The sequence below is a fragment of the Poecilia mexicana genome, unplaced genomic scaffold (genome assembly GCF_051168715.1).
Source record: "Poecilia mexicana isolate PSO_F unplaced genomic scaffold, ASM5116871v1 scaffold_21, whole genome shotgun sequence".
NCBI lineage: Eukaryota > Metazoa > Chordata > Actinopteri > Cyprinodontiformes > Poeciliidae > Poecilia > Poecilia mexicana.
Genome location: NW_028263390.1, coordinates 18,974,927 through 19,000,854, shown reverse-complemented (window position 1 = coordinate 19,000,854; position 25,928 = coordinate 18,974,927). Strand labels below are relative to the sequence as shown.

The 25,928-nt window shown below is 38.7% G+C and overlaps 3 protein-coding genes across 3 annotated transcripts; 1 reads left to right on the top strand and 2 right to left on the bottom strand.

Moving 5' to 3' along the window:
- The first annotated feature begins 2,068 nt into the window (after nt 1-2,068).
- Nucleotides 2,069-6,092, top strand: mtif3 (mitochondrial translational initiation factor 3). Its single transcript, XM_014975574.2, has 4 exons — nt 2,069-2,166; nt 2,993-3,458; nt 3,758-3,909; nt 5,154-6,092. The coding sequence occupies exons 2-4, from the start codon at nt 2,996-2,998 to the stop codon at nt 5,379-5,381; spliced, it is 843 nt and encodes a 280-aa protein (XP_014831060.2). The 5' UTR covers nt 2,069-2,166; nt 2,993-2,995; the 3' UTR covers nt 5,382-6,092.
- On the bottom strand, nt 6,019-17,413 carry heca (HECA ribonucleoprotein granule regulator). The gene is made up of 5 exons (XM_014975573.2): nt 16,982-17,413; nt 12,434-13,439; nt 10,754-10,920; nt 7,688-7,842; nt 6,019-6,470 (listed from the first exon to the last, which is right to left on the bottom strand). The coding sequence occupies exons 1-5, from the start codon at nt 17,136-17,138 to the stop codon at nt 6,306-6,308; spliced, it is 1,650 nt and encodes a 549-aa protein (XP_014831059.1). The 5' UTR covers nt 17,139-17,413; the 3' UTR covers nt 6,019-6,305.
- Nucleotides 17,414-17,979: 566 nt separating this feature from the next.
- Nucleotides 17,980-25,363, bottom strand: abracl (ABRA C-terminal like). The gene is made up of 3 exons (XM_014975572.2): nt 25,206-25,363; nt 24,618-24,683; nt 17,980-19,679 (listed from the first exon to the last, which is right to left on the bottom strand). The coding sequence occupies exons 2-3, from the start codon at nt 24,676-24,678 to the stop codon at nt 19,495-19,497; spliced, it is 246 nt and encodes an 81-aa protein (XP_014831058.1). The 5' UTR covers nt 24,679-24,683; nt 25,206-25,363; the 3' UTR covers nt 17,980-19,494.
- Between the last annotated feature and the right edge of the window lie 565 nt (nt 25,364-25,928).

The following is a 25,928-nucleotide window of genomic DNA, read 5'->3' as shown; positions in this document are numbered from 1 at the left end:
TGATCCTGTTTCCTTTAAGATACAAACATTTGGAATAACACCTGAAATCCAGTGGAAAATAAATAAATGACTAATTTTTGTTCTGGTCCAGGAAACGTGATCTTTTTTATTCTTTGTGTTATTTTTTGTAAGAACCAAAGCTCTTCTGGGTTCAGGTTCCTTTGAATTCTCTCAGTTATTCTCATTACCTCTTTATTATTTCACATAAACTCTATTTTATCTACTTAATTCATTAACTCCCCACCTCTGGATTTCTGATACTCTGAGTTCACTAATATCTGCATTACTCTAAATAGTTTCTGTTTAGAGTAAGTGTTAAAAACAGTTTTTAACACTTAAAAACTGTTTTTTTCAGTTTTTAAGTGTAAATTTGCTCTAAAAATATCAAATACCAGCTGGTGAAAAGGAAAATATGAATATATTGTTTTAGTCTAATGTATTTTCCCTGTAATAAACCATTTATTGTCATAAAATATAAGTTACAGAGTATAAATTCTGATGCCTAAGTTGTTTTTTTCCATCTTTCCAGCAGTTAAACTGGAACATAAAGTCCTCTTCTGTCAAACTTGAGGTATTTATAGTTCAGCCTGAGAGATGAAAATGTTTTCTAAAATATATTTCCACTTCATTCGTGGAGCTTTTTCCAGCCTCTCAACTGAACAGCATCATTTAAATCCACCATACATTTTCACTTTGCTGTTTCCTTTCTGGTTGCTGGTATCTACTGCTGTCTGTCCGTTTTCCAGGTAACAGTGTTGGATTCTCCGTCTGGTTTGCATGTGTTTATTTCTCAGATGCTAGCAGACGGAGCTGCTTTATCTCTGCTTAATTTGTTTATTTACAAGTTTTGTTTCTTTGACCGGACAGGTATGACAGAAAACCGGAGCTCTGACCTTTATTCCCATGAATTTTATTGACCTTTATTCCCAGGAATTTTCCTTCTGAGTGACATTAATGTATTTTGATTTACATGAGCTGATTGATATCTCACATAGAGGCACAAAATCAACTCTTTGTCTTTAAAGAGTCGTGGAAAATAAAAGGAAACTCCATTTAATTAGATATTTCAAGCAAGACTGCAACTTTTATTTCTATATTTTGAAACAGAAATGGAGCTAAAAACTACAATTCTTACGTCAGTATGGACAAAAAACAATCTTTTAATCTCATCTTATTTAATCAAATTATTATTTACTTTAAAAAGTTGGTGATATTTAAATAAATGCATTCAAAACAACAAACTGAAACAATGATTCTTAGCCAACTTTCTGTAATAAGAGACAAGAAACTAAACTGTTTCCTAAACCAGTCTTGATTTTAAAATACATTAGAAAATATCAAAGTTAAATAGCTATTTTTAAAATGTATTTTATTGTGATAATTCAAGGTAAAATATTTTATATTAAAAGTGTTGTAGTCATATTTGTGTTGGTAATACTTTAAAAACGAGCTAACTTCAGCTTTTGCACATCTGCTTGTAAATATTTGCATATTTCCAAGGATGATTTATAACATTTATTTTTATGAGGAAGCGTGGGCTTTTATTTGTGCAAAGGAGGAGTTTAACCCATTATAACATGTTTATTTTGCTTTAAAAACCCTCCAAAAATAAATAAATAAATAAAAATCAATTCACATTTGGTCCAGCCTTCAAGTTTCCAAAAGGAAACTAATTTTTAAAATATATTTTTAGTTTGGCTTTCATAAATGTGTATTAACTTCTGTAGTTGCACGTTGCAGTTAAAGTTGGAATAAAATATAAATATCTGCAAAAAATAAACATGAAGCTTTGTACTTTTTTTCTGTTTTAGCAACAAAGCTTATGTGTATGCTATTTAAACCCAGATCAAAACCAGTTAATCTCTTAAGGCAGCTTTTAAATGTGTCTCTGCTCTAACAAACCTGATTAAAATGGTAACATTCTTTATTCAGCAGTCTATTTTTGATCCACTTATTAAATCCTGAGCTGCTGAGGCAGGAAAACGTCTGAAACGTGCAGAACGTCCATCTGTTTTGCCAAGTTTGGATTCCGTTTCCGCGTCCTGACCGCCAGGGGGCAGCAGAGCGCTTTTATGACGCATGGTCCCGTGAAGTAGCACAAGGCGGAAGTAGACACAGTCACCCTGCAGCTGCTCACAGAGGACTGAAAAACAATCTACTAGTGAGGTAAAACGTGCAAATGTATTTAACAAACGGAGGGACGTAGTAGTAGTAGTAGTAGTTTATGTAAATTGGACAGATTATCCGCTTTTTAAACAGGGTTTGTTTGAAACGCTGTTTGTTATTTTTTCGAGGGTTTGCTGTAGGTCAATTTTAAGTGTTTGAGGACAATTAAAAAACAAAGTCTCCGTAAATAGACAGTTTTTATCATTTTGTTGACTATATATCGGTACAATTGCATTTAGAAATCAGACAGCTAATGTTAATTTTATAAAATTCAGTGGCGATTTTTATTTTTAAGTCAATTGGCGGATCAAACGATAAATAACTCGGTTAACCATCATAACCGGAACTGATAACTGGAAAAAATGTCCAAACCACTAAATCTGTCGCAATGAGCAGTTAATAACAAGGTAAATTAAAATGAGTCTAATGATTCATATTTTTTGAAGGGTAATTTTGTTTACAGAGATTTCCTAATCCATTTTATTTATGGTTTGGGGTGAGTGTGATTTTTTATTTCAGTTTTATTTCGGATATTTAAAATGTCTTCCAGTTCCAGTGTTGATTGTTCCTGTATTTGAGAGGGTGAGTTATGCCATTGACATTATATTACTTGAAAATGGCCCCAAAACAACAATGTTATCATTTATCACAATAATTATTGTGACAATTTATCAACCATATTATGATATTGTTTCCAAATGGAAACGATTGGAGTGAGAGATGAGTTTGGTTTGTCTTATTCTTCCACATCTTTATACTTTTAGCATTAATTTGCTCTTATTTTTGTTTTTCATTAATTACGTTTCACTGCGGTTGTTCTGCGCAGGAAATGTCTGCAGGCTGCGTGCGGTGGCTTCTGGGCCTCCCAGTGAGAGCTATGTGCGGCGGCAGCGGCGGGCCCGGCTACTGGACACCAGCTTTGAGATCAGCCGGACTCTGTGAAAGACACGGCATTGTCTCTTCATCCTGGAGACGATCTGCGTTCTCCACGGAGGTTCCTGAAGAAACACCGACTCCAGCAGTGAAGAAGAAGAAGCAGGATCCTCACGCCAACGCTTCCATCAGCAGCGTTGGGCGGAAAATCCCTCACAGAGAGATCCAGGTGATCGATGAGGACGGGGAGAACCTGGGGTTGATGCATCGCGCCGATGTGATCAGAATCATAAATGAGAAGAATCTGAAGCTGGTGCTGCTGAAGGAAAACAAAGAGCCGCCGCTGTACCAGCTGATGAGCGGGAAACATCTCCACGAGGAGCAGCTGAGACTCCGAGAGAAAAATAAGGCAAAAGCAAGTATGAAACCTAAATCACTTTAATGTCCAGAAGATCACAACTATTCACTTCATATGGGTAACAGGAACAACCCTCTGTTAAAACGATATGTTTATCTGACAACTAAGAAATCTAAAACTATTTCATAAAAATTACTTCCAGATTTTTATCAGCAGGGTTTCAGTTCCTCATCTATTTCACGTTCCTGTTACGAACCAAATTGGTGACAAGTTGAGATCAGTGGTAGTTTCACTAGAGTGAAGATGTCTGTAAGCTCAGTGAGCGTACTGAAGGTTTTCTGACTCAGGTTTTCTGTGCAGGTCCTACCCAGGTGAAGGAGCTCAGCTTCTCAGTCGGCATCGCGTCCCACGATCTGTCCACCAAGCTGAAACAAGCGGAGAGCTGGCTGGAGAAGAAACATCACGTCAGGCTGACGCTGCGCGGAAAACGCCACCAGCACAATGACAACCTGGTCAGCTTTACTGAGAAAAATAAATATTTATATTGTTTTAAAAGTTTGGGTTTAATTTATGGACTGACATGTTGAGTCTAAAGAAAAAAAAAATCTAATTTTTATTAGCAAATGGCTGTTTTTTTTTATTACTTATTGAATTTTTTTTCTTAAGGATAATTTATTTTGCTTTTAGCCTTTAAATCACAAAGATTAATTTTCACCCCCTTAAATGGATTACATCAGAAAAACATGTTTAATGTCAAACAAAGCAAGGATTTTATTAACATTGTGAAAATGAGCCTGATGTAAATAAGTTAGGAAAATGTTTTGTGACGCTTTCCAGGACTGCAAAAACATAAAATCTTATCAAGTATTTTTGGTTTAGTTTCTACTGCAAATTCTTAGTAAACAAAACGAACTTATGAGTAACTTTTCTTTTGTAACACATTTGTCCCATTTTACAAATCTGCCAATGGAACTGGAACGTTTTTTAATCCATATTTAGGAATTACTTATTTTCAAAAGCTCCTATCTTGCAGAAAAGTTGCTTGTAAGTTACTTTTGTTTTATTTCAAGTGTGATAACATTTTTGATAGTAACTGGATAATAAATACCTGGTAAGATTTTGCGTTTTTGCAGTGAGACTGACAGATTGGACTGTGATCTGTTACTTTATTATTATTTTACTTCTTCATGGTTATGCTTAGGTAAATTAATTTTCCACACAGTTTTTTTTCTGTAGCCAGCTTTTACCCCATGTAAAAACTTAATTTTACAAAACTTAACTTTGATCAGTTACTCAAGACATGAGTAACTGATCAAATTATCAATCATTTAATATTTAAAAATGACATCATCAGACAGACCACAATGTGAAGTTAAGTTAGAATTTTTGCTTTTTTAAGAACCGAAATGACAATAATTCATAAGTAACAAAAAATAACACAGTCAGGTAAAAGAAAAAATTCCAAATCAGTTACTTTCAATATAAAACTTTAATAAAAATCCAAGGTGTGTGTTTGTGTCGGGTAAATTTTTGGTTAAAACATGTTTGTTATTCATTCAGTAGGTAGAAAATCCAGAAATTTTACTCAAGAATAGAGATACTTCAAAATAAAATTACTGAAGTAAAAGTAAAAAGTACAGTGCAGTAAAAATACTCCTAAAAGTAAATTTTTTCAAAAAGTTACTCAAATAAAAGTAACCAGATCTCTGGCAGGAACACTTTCTGATGAGATCTAATGAAGTTTTTCTCTCTGCAGGACAAAACTCTGGAGGAGATGGTGGAGCAAATGAACGTGATGACGGCCTTCGTCTCCACGCCAAAGGTCACACGAGAAGGTCAGGTGGCCATGTGCGTCCTCCGACCGCCGTCCGCCAAGGAGCTGGCGCAGAAAGCAAAGACCAGAGCTGAGGAGCCGCAGCCTGAAGCCCGTAAAACGCTTCCTGTTAGCAACACGGACACAACGGAGGAAGTCGTGCAGCAGTGATGGGAGAGACGCCTTCACACAAACTAAACAGAGCCTGAATGTTACAGCAGCTTCAGAGTTTAAGGTCATATTTATCAATGCAGGCAGCTGGGTTCTCATGTTGGGAGGTCAGCGAGTCTTAAAATGACTGGAAAATACTGAACTCAAGCAGAGCAAACATGAAAACATTCGCATACGTCACATTAAGATGATACAGACCCACAAAGCAGCTGACAAGATGACCTCACAGCAAGATAAATCCACTACACACACATGCAAAATAACTAGAAATAGACTCAAACTGACCTAAAGGTGGCTGAACTGAATAATGTTTCAGTTAGCAGAGGCAGTAAGACGCTGCTGTAAGACGAGACGAGGATTACAGAGACGTGCAAGGACAAGAAGAGAGATAATGAAGCAGCAACTTCGACACTGGCAGAATAAAAGCTGTAAAAGAGTTGATGTTCCTGTAACCCAATAGCCTTGGGTGTGAACATATGGCTAGTTAGGTGAAAAAGCTGCAGATTACTCGTGGATCTACTCCATTTTTCCTAAATGTGATTGGCTTGTGGATGCTGATTTTAGTTTGTCAAACTGTGTGGAAATGAATGAAATGATTGCTAAAGGTTGAAGATGTAAAGAACGCTCCACAGCATCATCAGTGTGAATCTTTCTCTTTATTTTAAGATCGGTTTTGGTAAAAAATAAAAGCAAATTTGGCTTACAGATACATTCACTTGTCTCAGATAAATGTGTTTGCTCCACACTTTATCAACACTTTCCTCTCACACTTCAACTCTTTCTTCCATTGTATTTTTTTAAAAAAAGGGAGAACTTAAAATCATAAAACCACCTTTAAGGCCCCAGAAAATTAAAGATCTGTCCTAAATTGTGTTAGAAAATGAGAACAAAGAGCATCTGAACTAGCGTGTGTTGAAACGTTTGTCAATAAGCCTCTAGTACTTTGTAAGAGGAGAAGGGTTTAACGAAGTGATAGTCCAGGTTGCCGCAGTGAGGGCACTGCTGGACGTTGCTGTACTCTGAGAAATACTGCATCCCGACTCGGACGTCCACCACCGGCTTGCCGCAGTGCTTACAGTTGAGCCGGGCCTGAGGACAAACAGGAAATGGACACAAAGGTGAGCTAACACTGCTAGCAGATGTGTTAACAGTCTAGCTCAGGGGTCACCAACTCCAGTCCTCGAGGGCCACCATCCTGTAACTTTTAGATGCGTCTCTGCTCAAACACACCTGGATCAAATAAACTGCTCGTTTCCAGCCTATTGCAGAGATGAATGAATGCTGGTGAGGGAATTCAGACATTTTGGAGCAGAGGTGAATCTAAAAGTTGCAGGAGGACTGGAGTTGGTGACCCCTGGCTAAACAATTAGCCCGTTTAGCTTAGCGTGGCTAATTTGTAAACAAAGTGGATGCGCGCGCAACTCGACTGCAGCAAGACCGGAACTAGTGTTCTCACTGGTTGCCTTGGTTACCCGCAATAATCTAGCCGTTTTAGCATTAGCTAGCATGATGTCAGGGTACTACAACAGTTTATTACAGCTCCATGAAATAAGTTATGCTACATTAGTGAATCAAACTCTACTTTTAGCGCCTTTACGATAACTGGAGTCAACTTATCAACTTAAAGGGAAAATGATTTATTATAGACTACAAATTGCAAACGGCTTTTTCTTATTAAGCATCATGTGTGCAACGGGACTAAAGGTGGAAATTAGCCACTTTGTTATCATGTATTTGCATGTAAATGTTAATTAATATGGAATGTCCCATTAAAAAAAAACAACTTGAAACAATAAATAAAAAATTGTTAATGCTGGTTGTAAAACAACAAAAAAGAACCACATTTTTGTAGCTGTTTAGCTAAACAAATAGCCTGGCTTATCCTTATTTTTTGCGCCGTTATGCAAACTCTAGTCAATTTAAAGGGAAAATTATTTAACTATTGTAGACTACAAATTGCAAACAACTGTTTAATTACCCCCTTTTCCCCTTTATGGATAGTTTTTTTAAGTGCAGTAGTCTGAAGCTGTTTTTTTCTTATTATTAAAACAATAAGCCAACGGGACTAGACATGGAAATTAGCCTCTTTTCTATCATCTCATGTTTTTGCATGTAAATATTAAAATGCAATGTCCCATTTAAAAAAAATAAAAAATATTAATGGTATTGCAACAAAAGCAGCCTTTTTGTCATCTACTGATATGGAGTGTGGACAAAACTAATCTATGTATGACGGAAGTTACCAATCAGATTTCAAGGGTGGACGATGCATAAATATTAATTTGCTGTGTGGTCAGTTTACCCACCTGGCAGCAAGGTGAAGCAGCCAGTATATCGTAGGTATACATGGTGCCCAGCTGATGCCAGCTCCCGTCCCAGCGTGATTTGCACTTAATACAGACGATCTTGTGGACGCCCTCCAAGCAGTCCACACAGATGGCGTAGAGGTGCATTAATCGACCTGTTGATTAACAACAAAAATTATTAGAAAAATTAATCTGTAAAGTAATTACAAGTTATTATAGGAGAAGATGTTTAAAGTCGCTTTTCCACCATGTTTTATGTCATATTTGAAACATTTCTTGATGATTATTAAAGCTGTAGACCTAAGAAAACAGGAGAGATGATAATCAGAATCGATTCTCACTTTTTTATATTTCCGTAAAAAAAGCTCTAATTTCCTAAAATATCCCAACTGCAGTGTTGGGTGGTAACTAGTTACATTTACTCAATTATATTTACATGAGTAACCTTTTTTTGAGAAAAAAATGCACTTTTAGAAGTAATTTTATTACGCTTCACTTTTTACTTTTACTTGAGTAATTCTGGATTTTCTACCCACTGAATGAAAAACCAAGAACTCACCACATACATACGGAGCCTTCCAGGGGACATGGGAATTTTTTTTTACTTTTGCGTTCCCTCGCAATAATCTACTGATCAGTTCATGCAGCATAACTGAATACTGTAAGCTTTTCTTATGGTGGCCGCCGTACTTTCGGCACTGAAAGCAGCCATTTAAACCATTCAGACACGAACACAACAGAGACACAATCAGATGACTGATTACCCCGCGATAATAACTCAGAAATAGTCCATGGAAAAACCTTATAAGCTTGTATTAAAGCAGAAATTATGGCGGCCACCATAAGAAAGGCTTACAGTATTCAATTATGCCGCATGAACTGATCAGTAGATTATTGCGAGGGAACACAAAAGAAAGAAACTCCCCATGTCCCTCTGAGGGCTCCGTACTGGAGGGCTCCGTACCGTAGTAAAGTGCAAAAATTTTCACTTAACTTTATAATTTAGTCTGTCTCATGATGTAATTTTTAAATATTAAATGATTGATAATTTGATCAGAGTAGACTTTTTACCAAATACTTTTACTTGAGTAATTTCTTGGTCTGCTCGTTTTTACTTTTACTTCAGTAAAAATACAAAGTAATGCTACTTTTACTTAAGAACAATTTTTGGGTTTTCTACCCACCTCTGTCCAACAAAATGTTTAAAAGAAATAAATCTACAAAGCGGTGAGTAAATCCTGGTGATGCATTTCTCGGTTTTATTCACCTTTCCCTTTAAAAAAAAAAAAAAGGACCAAATTCAAGCATTTCTTGCTTGAAATGTGAAAAAATAGCGACATTATTCATACAACCACAGAGTGTTTTAGTTAAATTAGACCATAATAAATCTGTATGAAGCATTTTTCACATCTCCTTTGGTTCTGCAGACAGAAGGGTGACAAACCCTCTAATAAACAACCCTTCCATGCTTCTGCATATCAAAGACAAGAATATCAAAGCCTGTGGGTCAGCACATCAAAGACGCTGCATGCTGCAGCTGCGCTGATTCACATTCATGTTGGGACTGTGCAGAAGTCGGCAGAAAATCTTACATCTCCACACACAGCGCTGACTGATGGCTCAGTGTTTCCTTTTGTAGACAGTTTGAGTAATTTTATGATGCATGTTCTTATTCTGAGACTGTCCTGCAAGTGAAAGTTTATCTGAATACATGTTTTTTTTGTAGCTCTCCATTAAGTTTTGCTTTTCCATGAAAACTGTTGCCACCAGGGCAGAGTTTGCTTTTTAGGACAAGCAGGACAACAAAGAAGCAACTTCTATCTAAATAGAGAAACATGGTGCGCAGAGTGAGATTTTTCTGATAAATACAGCTTCATGTTTCTCCAAGGAACACCGGTATTAATTGATATGATTAATTGTAGATTGATAATTTATTAGATTAATATGCATTGAGAAAAATTGCGGCTCCAATAGATTAACCAGAATCGTCAGCTTAGACCAGCCTTTCTCAAACTGTGGTCCGCGACCGCCCCCTAGTGGCCCGCCAGGTACTGCATGTAAACGACCGTTTATTAGCCGTGACGTCAGCTCAAAGTGCGACGCTACAGCTAGTTTACCGGAGGATTGTGGTTAAGATTAACAAAGGAAAGTGGCTTAAAATCGGGTCACTGCAAAGAAAAACTGAAGATACCGATGGAAAGAAGACAACTCCAGGAGTACTTATAAGATCGGACGAAGCTAAGTTATAGCTGCTGCGAGTTTTGATATCGTTCACAAACGATTCAATTTGAGGTTTGTGAGTGTTTGTTAAATGGTTTGAACGTTTGAGAAACACTGGCTCAGTCCTTATTTTGGTGTTAGTTTGGCCGCCATCCAGCAGAGGGTGCCGCAGATAGAGCCAGTAGATACAGGATTAAAGATGGCGGATTACCCAGAACAGGAAACAGAAACGGTCCAAAAAGTGTCCGACGTGAGACACAAGTTGTACTTTATGCAGTAATGTTTTGAAATATAAACACTCAACAAACTCCTTTCTTAAGTTATAACCTTAACTTCTTATTAAAAATTTATTGATTTGCTACAACGGCAAAGATGTGATGACAGAAAAAAAACATGATACCAATAAGGAAGGTGATAAGGCAAAGATGGTATTGCTGTATGAACATCTCTGTTTTATTCTTTTCATCTTTTATTTTTCTATTCAGCAATAAAGAAGTTTCTCTTTTTTATATTTTATAAATATGAATAAGTTTAATAATGGGAGAAAACCACAATTTTCTGTTTATCCAGTCATGCAGCTGACACAAATGGTAAAATGTAAGTTTTTTATTTGAAATTCAGCCTATTACGAAAAATGTAACCCGTTTTTAAGAAATGACTGCTTATTAATTAATTGTTAGTTGATAGATAAGATTGATTAGCTTTAGATTAACTCATTAATGACAACTTGCAAACCTAACCAGCAAGAATAAAACGTTTTACTGGAGTTTCATCAAGTAAAAGTGACCAGGAAGTGGCAAAAATCAGGCTTTGTAACTGTACAGATTTGATACTCGTAAACCCGACCTTGAAGATGGCAGGGGACGTCGTACTCGATCTCGTCGTGGCGTGACGGACTGAGGAACAGCGTCCCGTCCACCAGGGGGAACTGCTCGAACACGGGCAGCGAGCGGTGGCACAGAGCGCAGTTGACCACGTTCCTCTGGCTCGCACTGAGAGCAGACAGGATAAACCTGCAGGACGGAAACGCCAAAGGGCAGAAAGAAAAACATAAATCAACCTCAAAGTTATTCTGGTATGAACTCATTCAATAAATTCATGTTGCTGCTGCAGCTTGGATACATACACACTGCGCACAAAAACCATGTGGACAATTTTCCCTGGCCCAAAAGCTGGTATTGATAAAAGGAGGAATGTGTAGAGAGGAAACAGGAAAGAAGCTGAAAAAATGTATACCGGAAAACAAAGAAAACGGGGTTTTGTTTTTGTTTAACACCTTAAGTTCCTTTGCTTTGAACCTGGCTGACTATGTCTCCCTGTCGTCTCCCAATCTTTTTTTGCTATTACTGACTCTACGTCTCCCTGTCGTCTCCCAAACTTTTTTTGCTATTGTAAGGGAGCAGCCTGTTAGAGGTAATTTCATAAGTGTCTAAAAAACTGTCAACAACTCATCAAACATACACAGAAGTACGAGCCCAGGAGTACTTTCTATGTTGAAGAGTAGAGTGAATTGCAGCACCAATTTAATCGTGCTGCAGTGTTTCTACACACCGAAGAGTCAGCAGGTACTCAGGTTCTTTAAAGGTGACCTATTGTGCATCCTTGAACATGTTAGGATAGATCTATGGACGATACAAAACATTTTCATTACATTTTATGCACAAAATCATTAGTAGACAATAAGATTTGAGTCTGGTTCTGGCTATTTTGAGCTTCTTTCAGAATGAGACGTTTTAGGGTGTCTGTCACTTTAAATTCAAATAAGCTGTTGCTGGCCACGCCCCCTAACCAACGTTTACACTCGCATGTGAAAATGGCTGCAAACAGATACGCAATTATACAAATGTACATTTTTGAAAAGCATCAGTAGAGCCTCCTGTACAACCAAAAAGAATGCACCAAATGGTTTATGGATGGTAAATCAACAACAGAACATGTGTTGCCTTTTCCAGCAGCCATTGTACAGCACACACAGTGTAAGGTTGGGTATTTATTGTATCATTTATCTTGATTAATTTCTTTTAATAATTTTGCTTTATTATTGTCACAACAAATTAAAATTAATCTCAGAAAGTTTCTAGAAAATAAACTTGTAAATATCTTAGTTTGAAAAGTTGAAAATTTGCTAGAAAAAGTTGAGAAACTGAGATTAATCTCTGAAATTTTCAAGAATTTTTTTTTTATGAATTTCTTCGACTTTTGAAACTCAGAAATTTCCATGTTTTTTTTCTCCAAAATTTATGAGGTTAATATTACAATTTATGAGGGTTTCTTGCTAATGTTTGACTTTTAAGCTCAGAAATTTCCTTGTTTTTGTAGAAAATTTCTGAGATTTTTGGCAGAAATATACTTCTATATTTCCTACTTAGAAAGGCATACTACACTATCTTCAATGCGTAGTGCAGCTATGAAAAGAAGTACATTTATTTATTTTTTCCTACCTACATTGTTAGTAGTATGCCGTCGTGTAAGGATGAGTTTAGAGTCGTTTTCTAACTGCGTTTCTTTAAGCCCTTTAGCCTTTACCTGCGCAGCTCCTCCCCCTGGCCGGCCTGGGCGTCGTCTTCCATGCGGACGTGGTACGTGTTGAGTTTGTGGCGCGGGACGTGGGTGAGGAGCTCCGAGAGGTCCAGCCTCCTCAGGAACTGCACCGGGTGAGGGTGGGCCCCGTCCCCTCCGCCGGTCAGCCGCGGGTGGAGCGGGAGGGCGAAGGACAGCTGCAGCGGGAAGACGGACCCGGGGTCCAGGTGAGGACCGCCAGCCGAACCGGCGGGGCGACTCAGAGCGCCGCTGGCCAGCAGGTGTTTCCTCTGGGGGTCCATGTGGACGGCCGATTTGAAGAACTCGCCCAGCTGGCGGGAACCCCGCAGCCCGGCTCCTCCGGACCCGAGAACAGGCGTTGGGGAGAAGTTAAACCCGCTGGGAGGGGACAGTCCTGGGGAGTCGCACGGGGATTTCTGAGGGGGACCCAGCGGAGACAGTCCTCCTGCCGCATGTCCCCCTCTTTCTATGGAGTTCTGGCGGTCCACTGATTGTCTACGAGGTAACTCCTGGCTGGAGGCCCTTTGGGATAACTTCCCCCCTGCTGCCCCTGCTGCTGGCTTGCTCTTCTTAGGCTCTTCAAACGGACCGTCCCCGGGCCCCATGGCGCCCCCGCTCGCCCCAGTCCTGCCGGCGCTCCGCTCCGACGGCTTCTTCTTGCGCTCGTCCTGCATGCGTTTCACCTGGTACCAGTCGGTGTCCTTCTTCAGGTGGCCCTGTCCGCAGCGGCAGGAGCAGAACCTGAAGGCCAGGTCGTAGCCCTTCTTGGTCCACATGTTCTGGCGGCACTGCTTCTCGTTCCAGGAGCGGGCGCGGCCGATGCAGTTGAACTGGACCAGGATGGAGCTCTCCCACTCGTAGAAGCACTGCAGGTGCATCCAGTTGCCGTACGGGCAGAGCTCGTTGTTGCAGAGCACCCGCTGGTGGTCGTCCTTCTCCAGGTCGATGGAGCGGCCCAGGCTGCAGCCCAGAGGGGAGGCGCACTGGACCTCTGAGGGGACAGACAGGAGAGCAGCCAGCTGGTAAAACATCTACAGTTCACATCCTGAGCCTGCATGACTCAAGAACTGACATTTTCAGGAAAAAGGTTTGATTAGGGCTGAAACGATTAATCGAGATAAATTGACTATTCTTCTGATGAACATCGTTGTTATTGTTCCGATGACGGATCACATAAAGCTCATACTGGGTGTCATTTTATCCTGAGTCTTTGAAGCAGATTTTTCATCACAAGCTGAATTAAAATAAAAACAGAAAATGGTGAAAATGTCACTAATAGCATCTATTTCTAGAATTGAATTAGGCCACTCAGGACTGTCAGCAGCTTTTTTAAAACAAGGCCAAGAAACATTGGCAGACGGCTTCAACGAGATGTCAACATGAGAGGGGTGTGTGTGTGTGTGTGTGTGTGTGTGTGTGTGTGTGTGTGTGTGTGTGTGTTTTCGTTGGGTTTCCTTCTTCCTTTTCCGGTGCGCTGTCAGCTCCGTCTTTGTTACACACCAGTGTTGTGTCGTCAGTGTTGTTCTTTTTTCTTAATGAACAAAACTTTAATGTGATCTCATTCAAACCTCAGACATCGTTTTGGGAGTTTCAGATGAATAATAAATGTCTTATAGTTATATTTATCTATGTATTAATCATTTATGGGGTTTAGTAAGTTGCCCAAGTGCGTTCATGCATAACTGTGGGAAGGTTTTAAATCAGCTAAATTTATGGTTTTGGTGGATTTGTCATTGTTTTTCTGTTTGTTGCAAACGCATTTAGATTATATAAATAAAGTAATGTTTTAAAACAAAAACAATCAAACTTGAATACAGGAGCAACTAACTCTTTTTCGTAAAGTATCCATTAGTCAGGGATGTCCAAACTTTTTGTCATGTTTTAAAAGAAAACTTTAAAAGTTAAAAAAGCAAATTAAGATTTCTTTTTTTTTTCCTCTTTGTTGCTAAGGGATATTGTTTATCGTAGATCCAAATTTTTAAAGGATTTTGCACGTTTGCAGAATTAAATTAAAAGAAAGGCTTTTAATTTACGAATCGTTTCATGCTGAGTTGAACAAATTTACTCTCAATTATAAGAACAGGATCTGAGTCACTTTCTTTCCAAACACTCACTGCATTTAGCCGAATTAAATAAGTTAAATAAAAGCCGATTTTGTTGAAGCAAAGTTGGCTTTTCAGTAAAAGTCTCCAGATAGAAACTTCGTTATAAAAAGACAAGTGCATTAGGTTATAATCAACAATTTCCATTGTAAAAATATGTTTACAAATAAAAAGTAATCTGCATTAACTACGATGTGTCACTGTTGAGCTGCAGTTTGGGGCCACAAAAATCAGCCCAGTGGCCAAAAATGGCCCTCGGACCGCACTTTGGTCACCCCTGACCTAAATATTTATACACCATGGAAGTGGTTAATGAATTTAAAACATTCTTAATGTAGATTTTTTTTAAAGTTGTGTATTTAATCAGTATTTTAGACTGCATAGAAGTATCTTAAAGTATTTAAACTTTTAACATGTGCACCTGGTATGGACACAAATAGACTGAATCATCAGTGTGGCAGATCAGATCATCAACACGCAGCAAAGGATGCTGGGAGATTTATACAAAAAGTAAACAAAACAAAAGCTCCAACAAATTGTTGCCATAAAGAGGAGTTTCTTACGCTTCCCTCTGGAAGTGGAGCAAATTTATAAAATTAATTTATCCCAAATTACTCAGAGTTGTTGTCAGGTTGTGTCTATTGTTGTTTTGTAGGTTTGTGATTTTGTTGTGGTCCTGTTTATTATGTATTGAGTGTTTTTAACCACCATGTGAAGCCAAACGCCAACATCATCTAATAAATGTTATTATTATGAACATGTTTTCCCTCCTATATCGTTACAATTGAGCTTTCAGGCAACAAACCAACTTCTTTAAAAAGTCTGAGGCATGTGACATGAAACCCAATGAAACCAATTGATTTCAAGTCGCTCAGTAAGTAAACAGAGTCAAACTGTGGATAAGTTATGAATCAGATGATCTGTGAAGATTGGAGATTTTTAGTGAACATTAGTAGTTAGCCGTGGAGAAGCTTAAAGCTGAATTAGGTGATATTATAATATAATCTCACTGAACGCTTATCAGTCCATCTGAAAATGCAAACATGCCAAGACTTGATTGTCCACTGACAGTGTCTTAGATAGAATAATACTAAACTATTAATAAACCCGTTCAGCCTTTAATAATTACAGCTTCATTCATTTTCAGGGTTTGTTTTATGTGTGGAAAAATATACATTTTCCAGACACATAGTGTGATTTTATGGCACAAGCAAGTAACTATGTTACCTTCTGTGCTTTATATGTCAAATATGACGGAAAATAAATTTGATTTTGTAATTTAACGCCTTGAAATTGGGGCTCTGTCTCTTTAAAAACTCCTGCTCTTTCTGAAACTCCGCCTCCAGGAAGTCATCACAACATGGCTCCCCTATTAACCCTTTAAGAACGTTTTATAACAAACTTAGCAGTTCCACCAGGTGTTTGCTAATTGCTTCTGGCTAGTCTGAAGGAGTTGGTGTGTTATGAGAAAGCTCAGAGGAGGAGCTGTGTCCTCGAAGGCGGAGCTAGGTCCAACCAGGCGTTTTTCACAGCTGAATGGTTGCCATGGAGATTAAAGGATTTCTCAGACATGAATGAAAGGATCAAGGCAACACTTTAGTTATGTTTCTGATGAGGGAATAACTTTATAACATAATGTAAAGCTACAAAAAGTAAAAATATATAAGAGCTCAATGAAAAAAAATATATTGAAGTTTGTGTTTCCAACGTGACAAAATGAGGAGAAAGTTTCAGAAATATCAACAAGTTGTGTTGCTGCACCTGTTTATCGTTTGGCCCCTGAGCTGAAAATCTGACGGCACAAATGACGCAAAGTTGCATTTTACTCCCTTTAATTCCGCTGTTTATGCGCTGATTTGTGGTTTTCCTCCGTCCTGCTGCAGCCCTCTAAAGGACAGCCATATTTGTGCGGCTTGCAGCGGGATGACTTCTCCAGCTGCTGTCAGTGGAGTTTGGCTGCGCACGCAAGCGGTGAGGTGTCAGCGTTACTGGCGAGGAAGAAGGCCACAAGCTTAACCTGAGTGCGGACAAGGTGTGCCCCAGGAAACACAGCTGAGGCCCGCAGGAGAGCTTTTTAAAGTTGTACATGGATTATGAGTCCAACTGGCCGCTTTCCTGTCCAATGTGCGCACTTTAATGTGATTTAAGCTTGTTTTGTTGGAGTCAAACAAGCCGCGGTGGCCTTAAAATCAGTGTCACCAGCTGAGTTTGAGGAACTGCGACTAGCTTATTTATAAAATCAAACAGTTCATGCAAGGCCTCGAGCAGTGACGCCTCTGTTTGCCTATAATCAATTTAGTTCATGCATTTGTGATCGGATGGGTGAAAACGTCGGCAGGGTCGCAGTGCATGAGTGCCTAAGCGGCGCAGATAAGCCAGAGTTTCTCCTGGAAGGACAGCAACATCTCCAAACTTCTCCAACATCTCTTACCGCTGGAGCGCTCCGTCCGAGGCGCAGCGGTCGCTGCAGCAGCCGCCGCCGCGGCCGCGCCTCCCGCTGCTGCCGCGCAGCCTCCATTTTCCTGCTCGTCCCCGCTGCTGTTCGTGCGTTTGCTCTTCTTCCCCTTGCTGCTCTTCTGGTTGGGCATTTTACGCGATTCGCAACGTCGGCGGCTGGGTTTTCGACCTCTATCAGCGCCTCCCGTCAGCGCCGTCTGGCATTTCTGTGGACTCCATTTGCGGACTTCGACGGAGCGTTTGCGCTTTCTGTTTTGCGCCTCGCTTGGCGGCGGAGGTTTCCTCCAGCCGCGGGCTTTGCTGCTTGCAGCAGGTAGAAGAAATAAGCTGCTATAACCTTTTAGAGCGAAGGCGTGTCCGTGTCTTGTTTTGATTCCTGCTCTGCTGTTTTCTTCCACCCCCTGACGTCCGCTGGTCCCGCCCCCTCCCCCCGCCGCTGGCCGTCAACGACGTGCCGCGTTCAAGTCCTCTCGGAAAACGTGGAACTACAAAGGTGACAGCAATTTGGAAAAGAAAAACGGAGTATTAATGGATAAAGCGGTGGTGTCCAAACGTTTTCCACCGAGGGTCAAAATTATTTTTTTCTACGGAAGAGGATTAGGGCCACTGAAAAAAAGAATCTGAAATTATACACACGCATATTTATGCATAAGTCATGCATTTGATTATTATTATTTTATTTTTTATATTCCATTAGTTTAAAATCATGCAAGGTAGAAGAAAAGTCAGTTTTGTCTTATATATTTGTTTTGTATGTTTTTTCATTAGTTTAATTAATGTATAAACCTTCCAAGTTGCACCAAGAACAAAAAAATATTTTAATTTAATGACTCTAATGCAACATGGTGCAAGTATTTCTAATCCCTTAAATGACCAAAAATCTCCTCTGATCCATAACAGAGGATTTAAGAGGCCAGAAGCAATTTATGAAAACAATTCAGAGATTTTGGAAAAACAATCACAACTCAAGTCTTCAAGTGTAAAGACTTTATTTTGTTCCACAGCAGAACCAACTTCAGTTCTGTTGGTAGTAATGGAGCCAAACATACAGTAACGTTGCACTTAAACGAACACAAACGGCATCATCATTCCCACAACTTTTAAGACTTTTCGGTGTCATTCACTCTGATAAGGTCTCCGCTTTTCTGGATTTTTTTTTTCCCAGCTGTTTTTGTCATTAAATAAACATCAAACTGAACCAAAACCAGAACGCAAAAAAGTGATGAAGTCGATTCAACAGCAGAGAAACGGGTCATGAAAAAATTACAGATCAGATGTATTTCATAATCCTTCTCAGTTACTTTTACAAACTGTTGTGCAACTGTTTTAGAGAAATAAATCAAAGGAATAAGATGCAATCAAATTTTATTTAAGGATTTATTTCCAAATAATTTCTTGAGCAAGGATTTAAAAAAGTAGTCACACCTGATCCAAAGGTTTCGTTGGACCAACAGCACAAGATTAATATCCTAAATCTCAGTTTCTAACACTAAATAAAGCCATGGGACAGTTATCAAGCACATTTTTGGTCCTGAGAATCATTATAAGTAAATTTTCCACCACTTAAGGATGCACTAGAAATACATTCTCCATCTGTTCATTACAAGATCCAACAGAAAAGGCAGTTTTTTTTTTTTTGGAGAAAATTCATTCGTGACATTTTTTAAAAACTGTTTTTGTTGTATTGAGTCAGAAGAGCAGCACTGAAATGCACTTTTAACTTTCCTTGTGGTCAAAGTTTGTATAAAAAGTCGCTGTGCTTTGAACAGTGTTTGTGAAAGTCCACAGGAGGTAGTAGAAGCGGCGCATGTAAACAGTAAGCAGAACCGCCGTTTGGTTGAAGCAACGCTGGGATTTAACAGATGATGCACAGGATTTTTCCGATCTGATGGGAAAACAGCTGCCTTTAGAGAACAAGAAGTCAGAACTATAAACAGGTTTTCTAAGGACTGAAACGCTCAAGAAAGGCATCTGGTTGGGATTTACTAACTTTATCCACAAAAAAAAGAAAGCAAAAGATGACGTAACCTAAAAAAAAGGTATGTTACATTCTTGGTTTGTGCATTTTTAATGTTAAATCCTAAATTATAGTAAAATATGTTTCTGTACTCAGCAGGATCAGATAGCAACAATCAAGACAGTGTAGGAGTCCGAAGCAGAAAGCTGATTTTCCAAATTGGAACATGCATCTTTTGAGATTTTAGAAACTTTATAGCTGAAGGGATAAAATGTGCAACGGAAAAATATAGAAATATTTGTCCGAAGAACCGATAACACTCCAAAGCTGCAGCGCTTAAAAATTTTGGCACAGTCAAGTGAAATAATGCAGAAATGCCAGCAAACTGTGACTGAATATTAGTTTGACGGATCTGGAAATGAAAAAGAGAGAGAAAAACTTGGACAGATTTGCTGCAGGGACGCAGCGTTCTCAGAGATTTTAGTCAGACCCTCGGCTCATTAAAGGGTCGTTAAATTCAAAATTTGGCTTCATTCCTTCAACAGGATGACATCCACGTCGTCATGGACACCCTGCAGGAGCAGCTCGCCCTGGAAGTCAATGATCTTCTTCTTCTTGGCCGCCTTCAGCGTCCCCACCAGCGCCTCGAAGATGTTGGCGCAGCGGTCGTCCCTAAATAAAACGCCGAACTTCACACTGGTCTGATCTTTGTCATCTGGAAGAGAATTGGTATAAAAGATTTTACAGGTACACATGATGGAATATTGAAAAATACAGTGAATAACCAGTGTTTTGAGCTTTTTTCATCCTGTGTCTTGTTATAAATACTAACATATATGTATTTCAATGGGATTTTATGCAATTTATCATCACAAAATGGAAAGCAGCAATCAGAGAATTTGAACTTTTTGGTTTACAAATAAAGCTTCCTGTTTAGTGGAAAACCAAGACTACGTATTGCTCTGAACACACCATAAAGATGGCAAAACATGGCGGTGGCAGCGGCATGTTGTGGGAAGTTGAATGAAGCTAAATAAAGAATACAGGGTAAAAATATGTTGGAGGTAAAGACTTGAGAATGAGGCAGAAAGAAACCTAATATACAGCCAGACATACAAAACGGTGGACTGTATTAAAGCAAGTTCATGTCCTAAAATGGCCTAATCAAAGTCAAGACATGTAGTAAGTTAGAAATCTTTGTCATGACATGAGAATTGGTGTTTACAGAAACTATTTTGCTAAACGAAATAGTAGGAGTTATCGCATTATCATTTATCGTGATAAAACATTTTATTCATTGTAGTCGGTATAAATTCCAATTAATGATGTTTAAAACCCCACAAAACTGTCCGTATTGCTGTGATTGTTATTTTTCTTTACTATTCTCCACTGTTTGTTCAATGAAAGAATGAATAAATATCAATGACTTTTGCAGTCACAACAATAGTTACGTAAAAAAGAGGTAATTATGATTATTACTTTTGTGTTTATCAAAATATTGTGATAAAACTTTAAATCCATATCGTTTACCCTTGCAGCGTAAAATTAGCTGACTAAACGTTCGGAGTTCTGCCTCGGTTGCTAGGTAACGGGCTGGAATTAGCTGGGGTTGCTAGGCAACGGGCTGGAATTATTTGTTTATTGGTTTTTTTCATTATATACACACATCAACAAAAGCAAACAAAAACAACCCACCCCAAACAAACAAGAAGCACAACAGTCTCAACACAAAAAAACAAACAAAAACAAAACAAAACAAAAAAAAAAAAAAAAAAAAAAAAAAAAAAAAAAAAAAACCTATACAAACAGCCCATATACACAAAGTACAGACAGACAATCCCAGGTAACATCTTAAATAGTCAAAGCTTCCAGACAACCAAGTGAACAATATATAGAATGTAAAGAAATAAAAAGAGAAAAAAGAAAAAACAAGTAAATTAATAAAATAAATAAAGATTACAGTCTCTGTAAGAAAGATTGTATTGGGTCCCAAATCCTCCAGAATCTGTCTGACCTTTGATGGAGATCATGAGTCAGCTTTTCAACTAAAACAATATCAGAGATTTGTGAAATCCACATATCAACAGTAGGGGCCTGCGGTGCTAACCATCTCAGTAAAATGCATTTTTTGGCCAGAAATAAGAGGGTTACAAGCAAATGTTTAGTATCTGCGTTATATAAAATTTCCGAAGTATGATTAAAAAGACAGAAAGAGGGAGTTAGTGGGAACCGTTTACCAAAGATCTCCTGTATCATCAGATGAACTGCTTTCCAGAAAACCTGAATACGGCTACAAGACCAAAACAGATGAATAAATGTGCCCCTATGTGTTTTACATTTACAACAAAGATCCGAAGTATCTGGAAACATCCTCCGAAGGCGAACAGGTGTATAATAAGTTCGGTAGAAAAATTTAAAGTTCTGCTCATGTATAGAAATTGAGGTGCAGCTGGGAAAAATCCCAATACAAATTTCCTCCCAATCTGCTAGATCAAATTTCAGCCCTAGATCATGTTCCCACACCAGCTTCATAGCATCATAAGCTGAGGAGTCAGAGCCAGATAATAAACTATATATCTTGGAGATAAGTCCCTTGGGAGATTTGGTCATGACAATTATATTTTCTAACTCTGACAATCTTGTGCGTAAGGCTCCTGTTCTCCTGAGAGAGTTCACAAAATGACGGATCTGTAGGTATTTATAAAAATCTCTATTAGAAATATTGAAATCGACCTTAATTTGTTCAAAGGATTTAACAGAGTCAGAATCCAGTATGTCCATAATAATTGACAGACCCCTAGATGACCATTCAGACAGGCCAATGTTTCTAATCTCCGCTGGTAAATCTGGGTTCAAGGTTAACGACGACCAAGAAGAGAGGATGGGAGAGATATTAAGATATTTCTTCACATCTCGCCAAGCCAGCAAAGTATTGTAAACAATAAAGTTGCTTCTGAGATGGGGTATTTGGTCAATGCCACTTATAAAGAAAAGAGAATTAAGTTTGCTGGGGAAACAGGATTGGGATTCCAGATCTAACCATAAAGAGTTACTTCTATTCATAAACCAATTTGAAATTATTTTAAGTTGTGCTGCCCAATAATAAAGTTGCAGGGATGGTAATGACAATCCTCCAAGATGTTTTGGCTTAGTTAGTGTAGAAAACTTAACTCTTGGGTGTTTGTAGTTCCAAACAAAGCGAGATAAATGAGAATTTAGAGACTTGAAGTGTGCAGGAGATAAATAGCAGGGAAGATTTTGATATAAATAGTTAAGTCGTGGGAGAATATTCATTTTTATAATATTGATTCTCCCTAAGAAAGAGGACGGCAAAGGAGCCCATTTTATTAAGTCATGTTTTATCTTCTGAATTAGAGGTGAATAATTAGCTCCAAAAAGATTATTCAGATCAGGTGTAACAAAAATACCCAGATACTTGAAGCCTCTCATAGACATTTGAAAGGGAGATTGCATGAACTTTTCTGGGGGGATGCCGAAAGGAGTGGCGACAGACTTTCCCAAGTTGATTTTGTATCCTGACAAAGCACTGAACGTGGCCATAGATTCCAAGATAGCTGGAATTGATTTCTCAGGATTGCACATATATAGAAGTACATCATCTGCGAATAGTGAAATTACATGATTTCTACCGCCTATATTGATTCCAGATACATCTGGATTAGTCCTGATAATCTCGGCTAGAGGTTCTATAAACAATGTAAACAGTAAGGGTGAGAGGGGGCACCCCTGCCTACAACCCCTATGAATCTTAAAGGGCTCAGACATCAAGCCATTTGTGTTAACTGAGGCTGTTGGGTCTGAATAAAAGCTTTTAACCAGATTGATGAAATTTGGGCCCAGGCCGAATTTATGTAACACCTGAAAAAGAAACTGCCATTCAACTCGGTCAAAGGCCTTCTCGGCATCCAGGGAAACAATTACTGCAGGTTTTTTATGAGTGTTAAGGTACTGAACAACATTAAGAGCGCGTCGTATATTGTCTGTGCCATATCTCATTTTTATAAAACCTGCCTGATCTGGGTTTATTATTTTAGGGAGGATATTTTCCAATCTCCGGGCCAATACTTTTGCTACAATTTTATAATCAACGTTAAGCAAACTGATAGGTCTGAAGGAGGAACAATCCAGGGGACTTTTACCTTCTTTTAAAAGAAGACTGATGGAAGCATGTCTCCACGAAGGGGGGATGCCGTTCCTCAAAATGTCATTAACAGCGGGCATTAATATTGGTTGAATCTCTGGCCAAAATGATTTAAAAAATTCCAATGGAAACCCGTCAGGTCCAGGACACTTTCCGTTTGGCATAGATTTAATTGCAGCCCAAACTTCCTCCGGGGTGATTGCAGCATCTAAAAAGGCCCGATCCTCTCCCGTGACAGAGGGTAGAGATATATTGCTCAAATAGGAGGTGATATCTTCCGGGTCAGCCATGTCTGTATTGTATAGAGATGTGTAAAAATCCCGGAAAGTGCTGTTAATAATTTTAGGGTCACATGAAACGTCTTCGTTTTGCGTTCTTATCATATTGATTAAGCGACTATTATTTTGGTTTTTCAATAAGTGAGAAAGCATGCGACTGGGCTTATTACCAAATTCATAGTATTTCTGTTTAGTATAAAGTAGTAGTTTCTGAACTTGGCGGGTGTAGTCTATATTAAGCTCAGATTTAACAGCCATTAGTGCCTTTAAATTTGATAATATTGGTGATTGTTTGTGTATTTGTTCTAGTCGAATCACCTCTTTTTCAAGGTTATTTCTTCTCTCCGCTCGAGTCGCTTTTTGGTGAGAGCAGTAAGAGATAAGATGGCCGCGCAAAGTAGCTTTTGCTGCATCCCAGATCATAGCAGAAGATACAGGAGATTCTTTGTTGTCAAGCCAGAACTGCAATAAGTTATTCCGGACAAAGTTGCGAAAGGGTTCATTATCTAAAAAGGAGGTATTGAATTTCCAAGTGAAAGTTCTAGACATACGTAATACTGGATCAACACTTAAAAATACTGGTGCATGATCTGACAAGACTATGGGGTCTAAGTTACAACTTTGAACTGAATGTAAAAGCGACTTGGGGATAAAAAAATAATCCAGCCTGGAATAAGAGTTATGGGGGACGGGCTGGAATTAGCTGGGGTTGCTAGGCAACGGGCTGGAATTAGCTGGGGTTGCTAGGTAATGCGCAGTGATCTTCCAATGTGACTTAACAATCGGGAGATTTTTGAAACGGCTCATTTAAAACATTAACTTATTACCAAGAAACGTTTAAGAGTTGAAGTTGATTTTTTTTTTTTTAAATGGGGATGCTTGATGCAGATCTTCCACTTTATAAATTCAAGTTTTTGTGTTAATCTCTCACACAAAACCATAATAAAATAAAATACAATGACATTTGTGCTTTTAATATGACAAAATGCGAAAAATATGTGTTAACACCACATGCTTTAGAGCTTGAGGCAAATAACTGACTAACGGGGTCAGTTTTTCGATCAGACAATCTTATCTCATTGTGTTTGCCAAATCTAGGAAAGGTTGAGTGTCACATGATTATATTATTTAACTTATTGTTTGTTATAGCAAACAACTTGCAGACGCAAAACATCAACATCCTGCCATGCCAGGGATCATAGTCTGGACTCACTTTTGCTGCCAAGTCGCTGAATCTCCTCCACAAGCAAATTTATTTCATGAGACACATTCATTGTTGCTGAAGGGGGGGGGAAAACACACAAAAAGGAAATAAATTAGTGAAAAAACATATGAATAAATTTTATTCGATTTTTATAGATGTGGATATGAGACATGAAATGCCCAGAGAAGTGCTACCCTGAACTGACTGCAGAGCTGAGATCAACGTTAACATGCTGCAACTTGAACTAACCAGGGCGGACTGTCACTAATGCGGAAATACAGGATTAGCACCCACAGCTAGCCAACACAAGACACAAATTCGTATTTTTACTCTTTAATTATCAAAGGTAAATATTAATTTTAAGGCGCGGCTTCATTCTCACAACCTGGTCCATTTTTCCCGTGACTTCCGGGTGCAAAACACGGATTTCTCCGCTCAGCACCTCAGACAAATGATCTGCCGGTGCGGATAAAGGAGGTTTTTTCTTTTTTTCTTTTCTTTTCTGTCGGTTGTACTGATTTTATGTCAGATACGAAATATTTTAAAATGTTTACACATAACAACCCCCAAACGTGACGGTAGTAAAAAGAGTTTTACCTTTTTAGGTGTTGTACGTTTTCCTGTAAGGAGATGATGCAGGACTTTCTGAAGAGTCGGCACCCGGTAAGAATGCTGTTGCGTTCAGCGGGTGCTCGGAATTTCCGCTTCTTGAAATCAAGTACAAAAAATGGGGTTTGTGTTTTACATTTTTATCCGTTTATCTGGGAACACATACAAAAAACCTTTAAGTTCAGTGATAAATTATGTACTACACTACATTGTAGCTTTTTCCATTTCCAATCCCAGTGGCAGGAAAAAGTAAAGTCAAGAAGAAATGCAACAAATTGGAATACATTTGCTGACTGAAGCGCTATGAAGAACCTCATAGTGCTGACTTGCGTAAATTTAACTACTTTTCACTGAAAAGCGTCAAAATTAACCTTTTTTTAATGGTTTGTTTCCATTCCGTACCGAATGTAACATGAAAGCATCACGATTACGGGTTGTAATGATGGGAATTCCGGCTCCTTTTTAAGATCCAAATCATTTGATTCAGATCTTCCGTGTGCGAAACATCAGTTTTACATTGGACTGCTACTCTGTTCCAAAAAGGCAGATTTTAATATTTATTGAACCAGGACTGGTCAATCGGAACAGTCAGAATTAGAAGGATTCTGACGGGGAAATTCACGGCAAGTAAAGAACTAGCACATTTGGCCGGCTCGGTCACAGCAAACACATCACCACTCATCTGACTTCGTTGTGACACACAGGATGCAA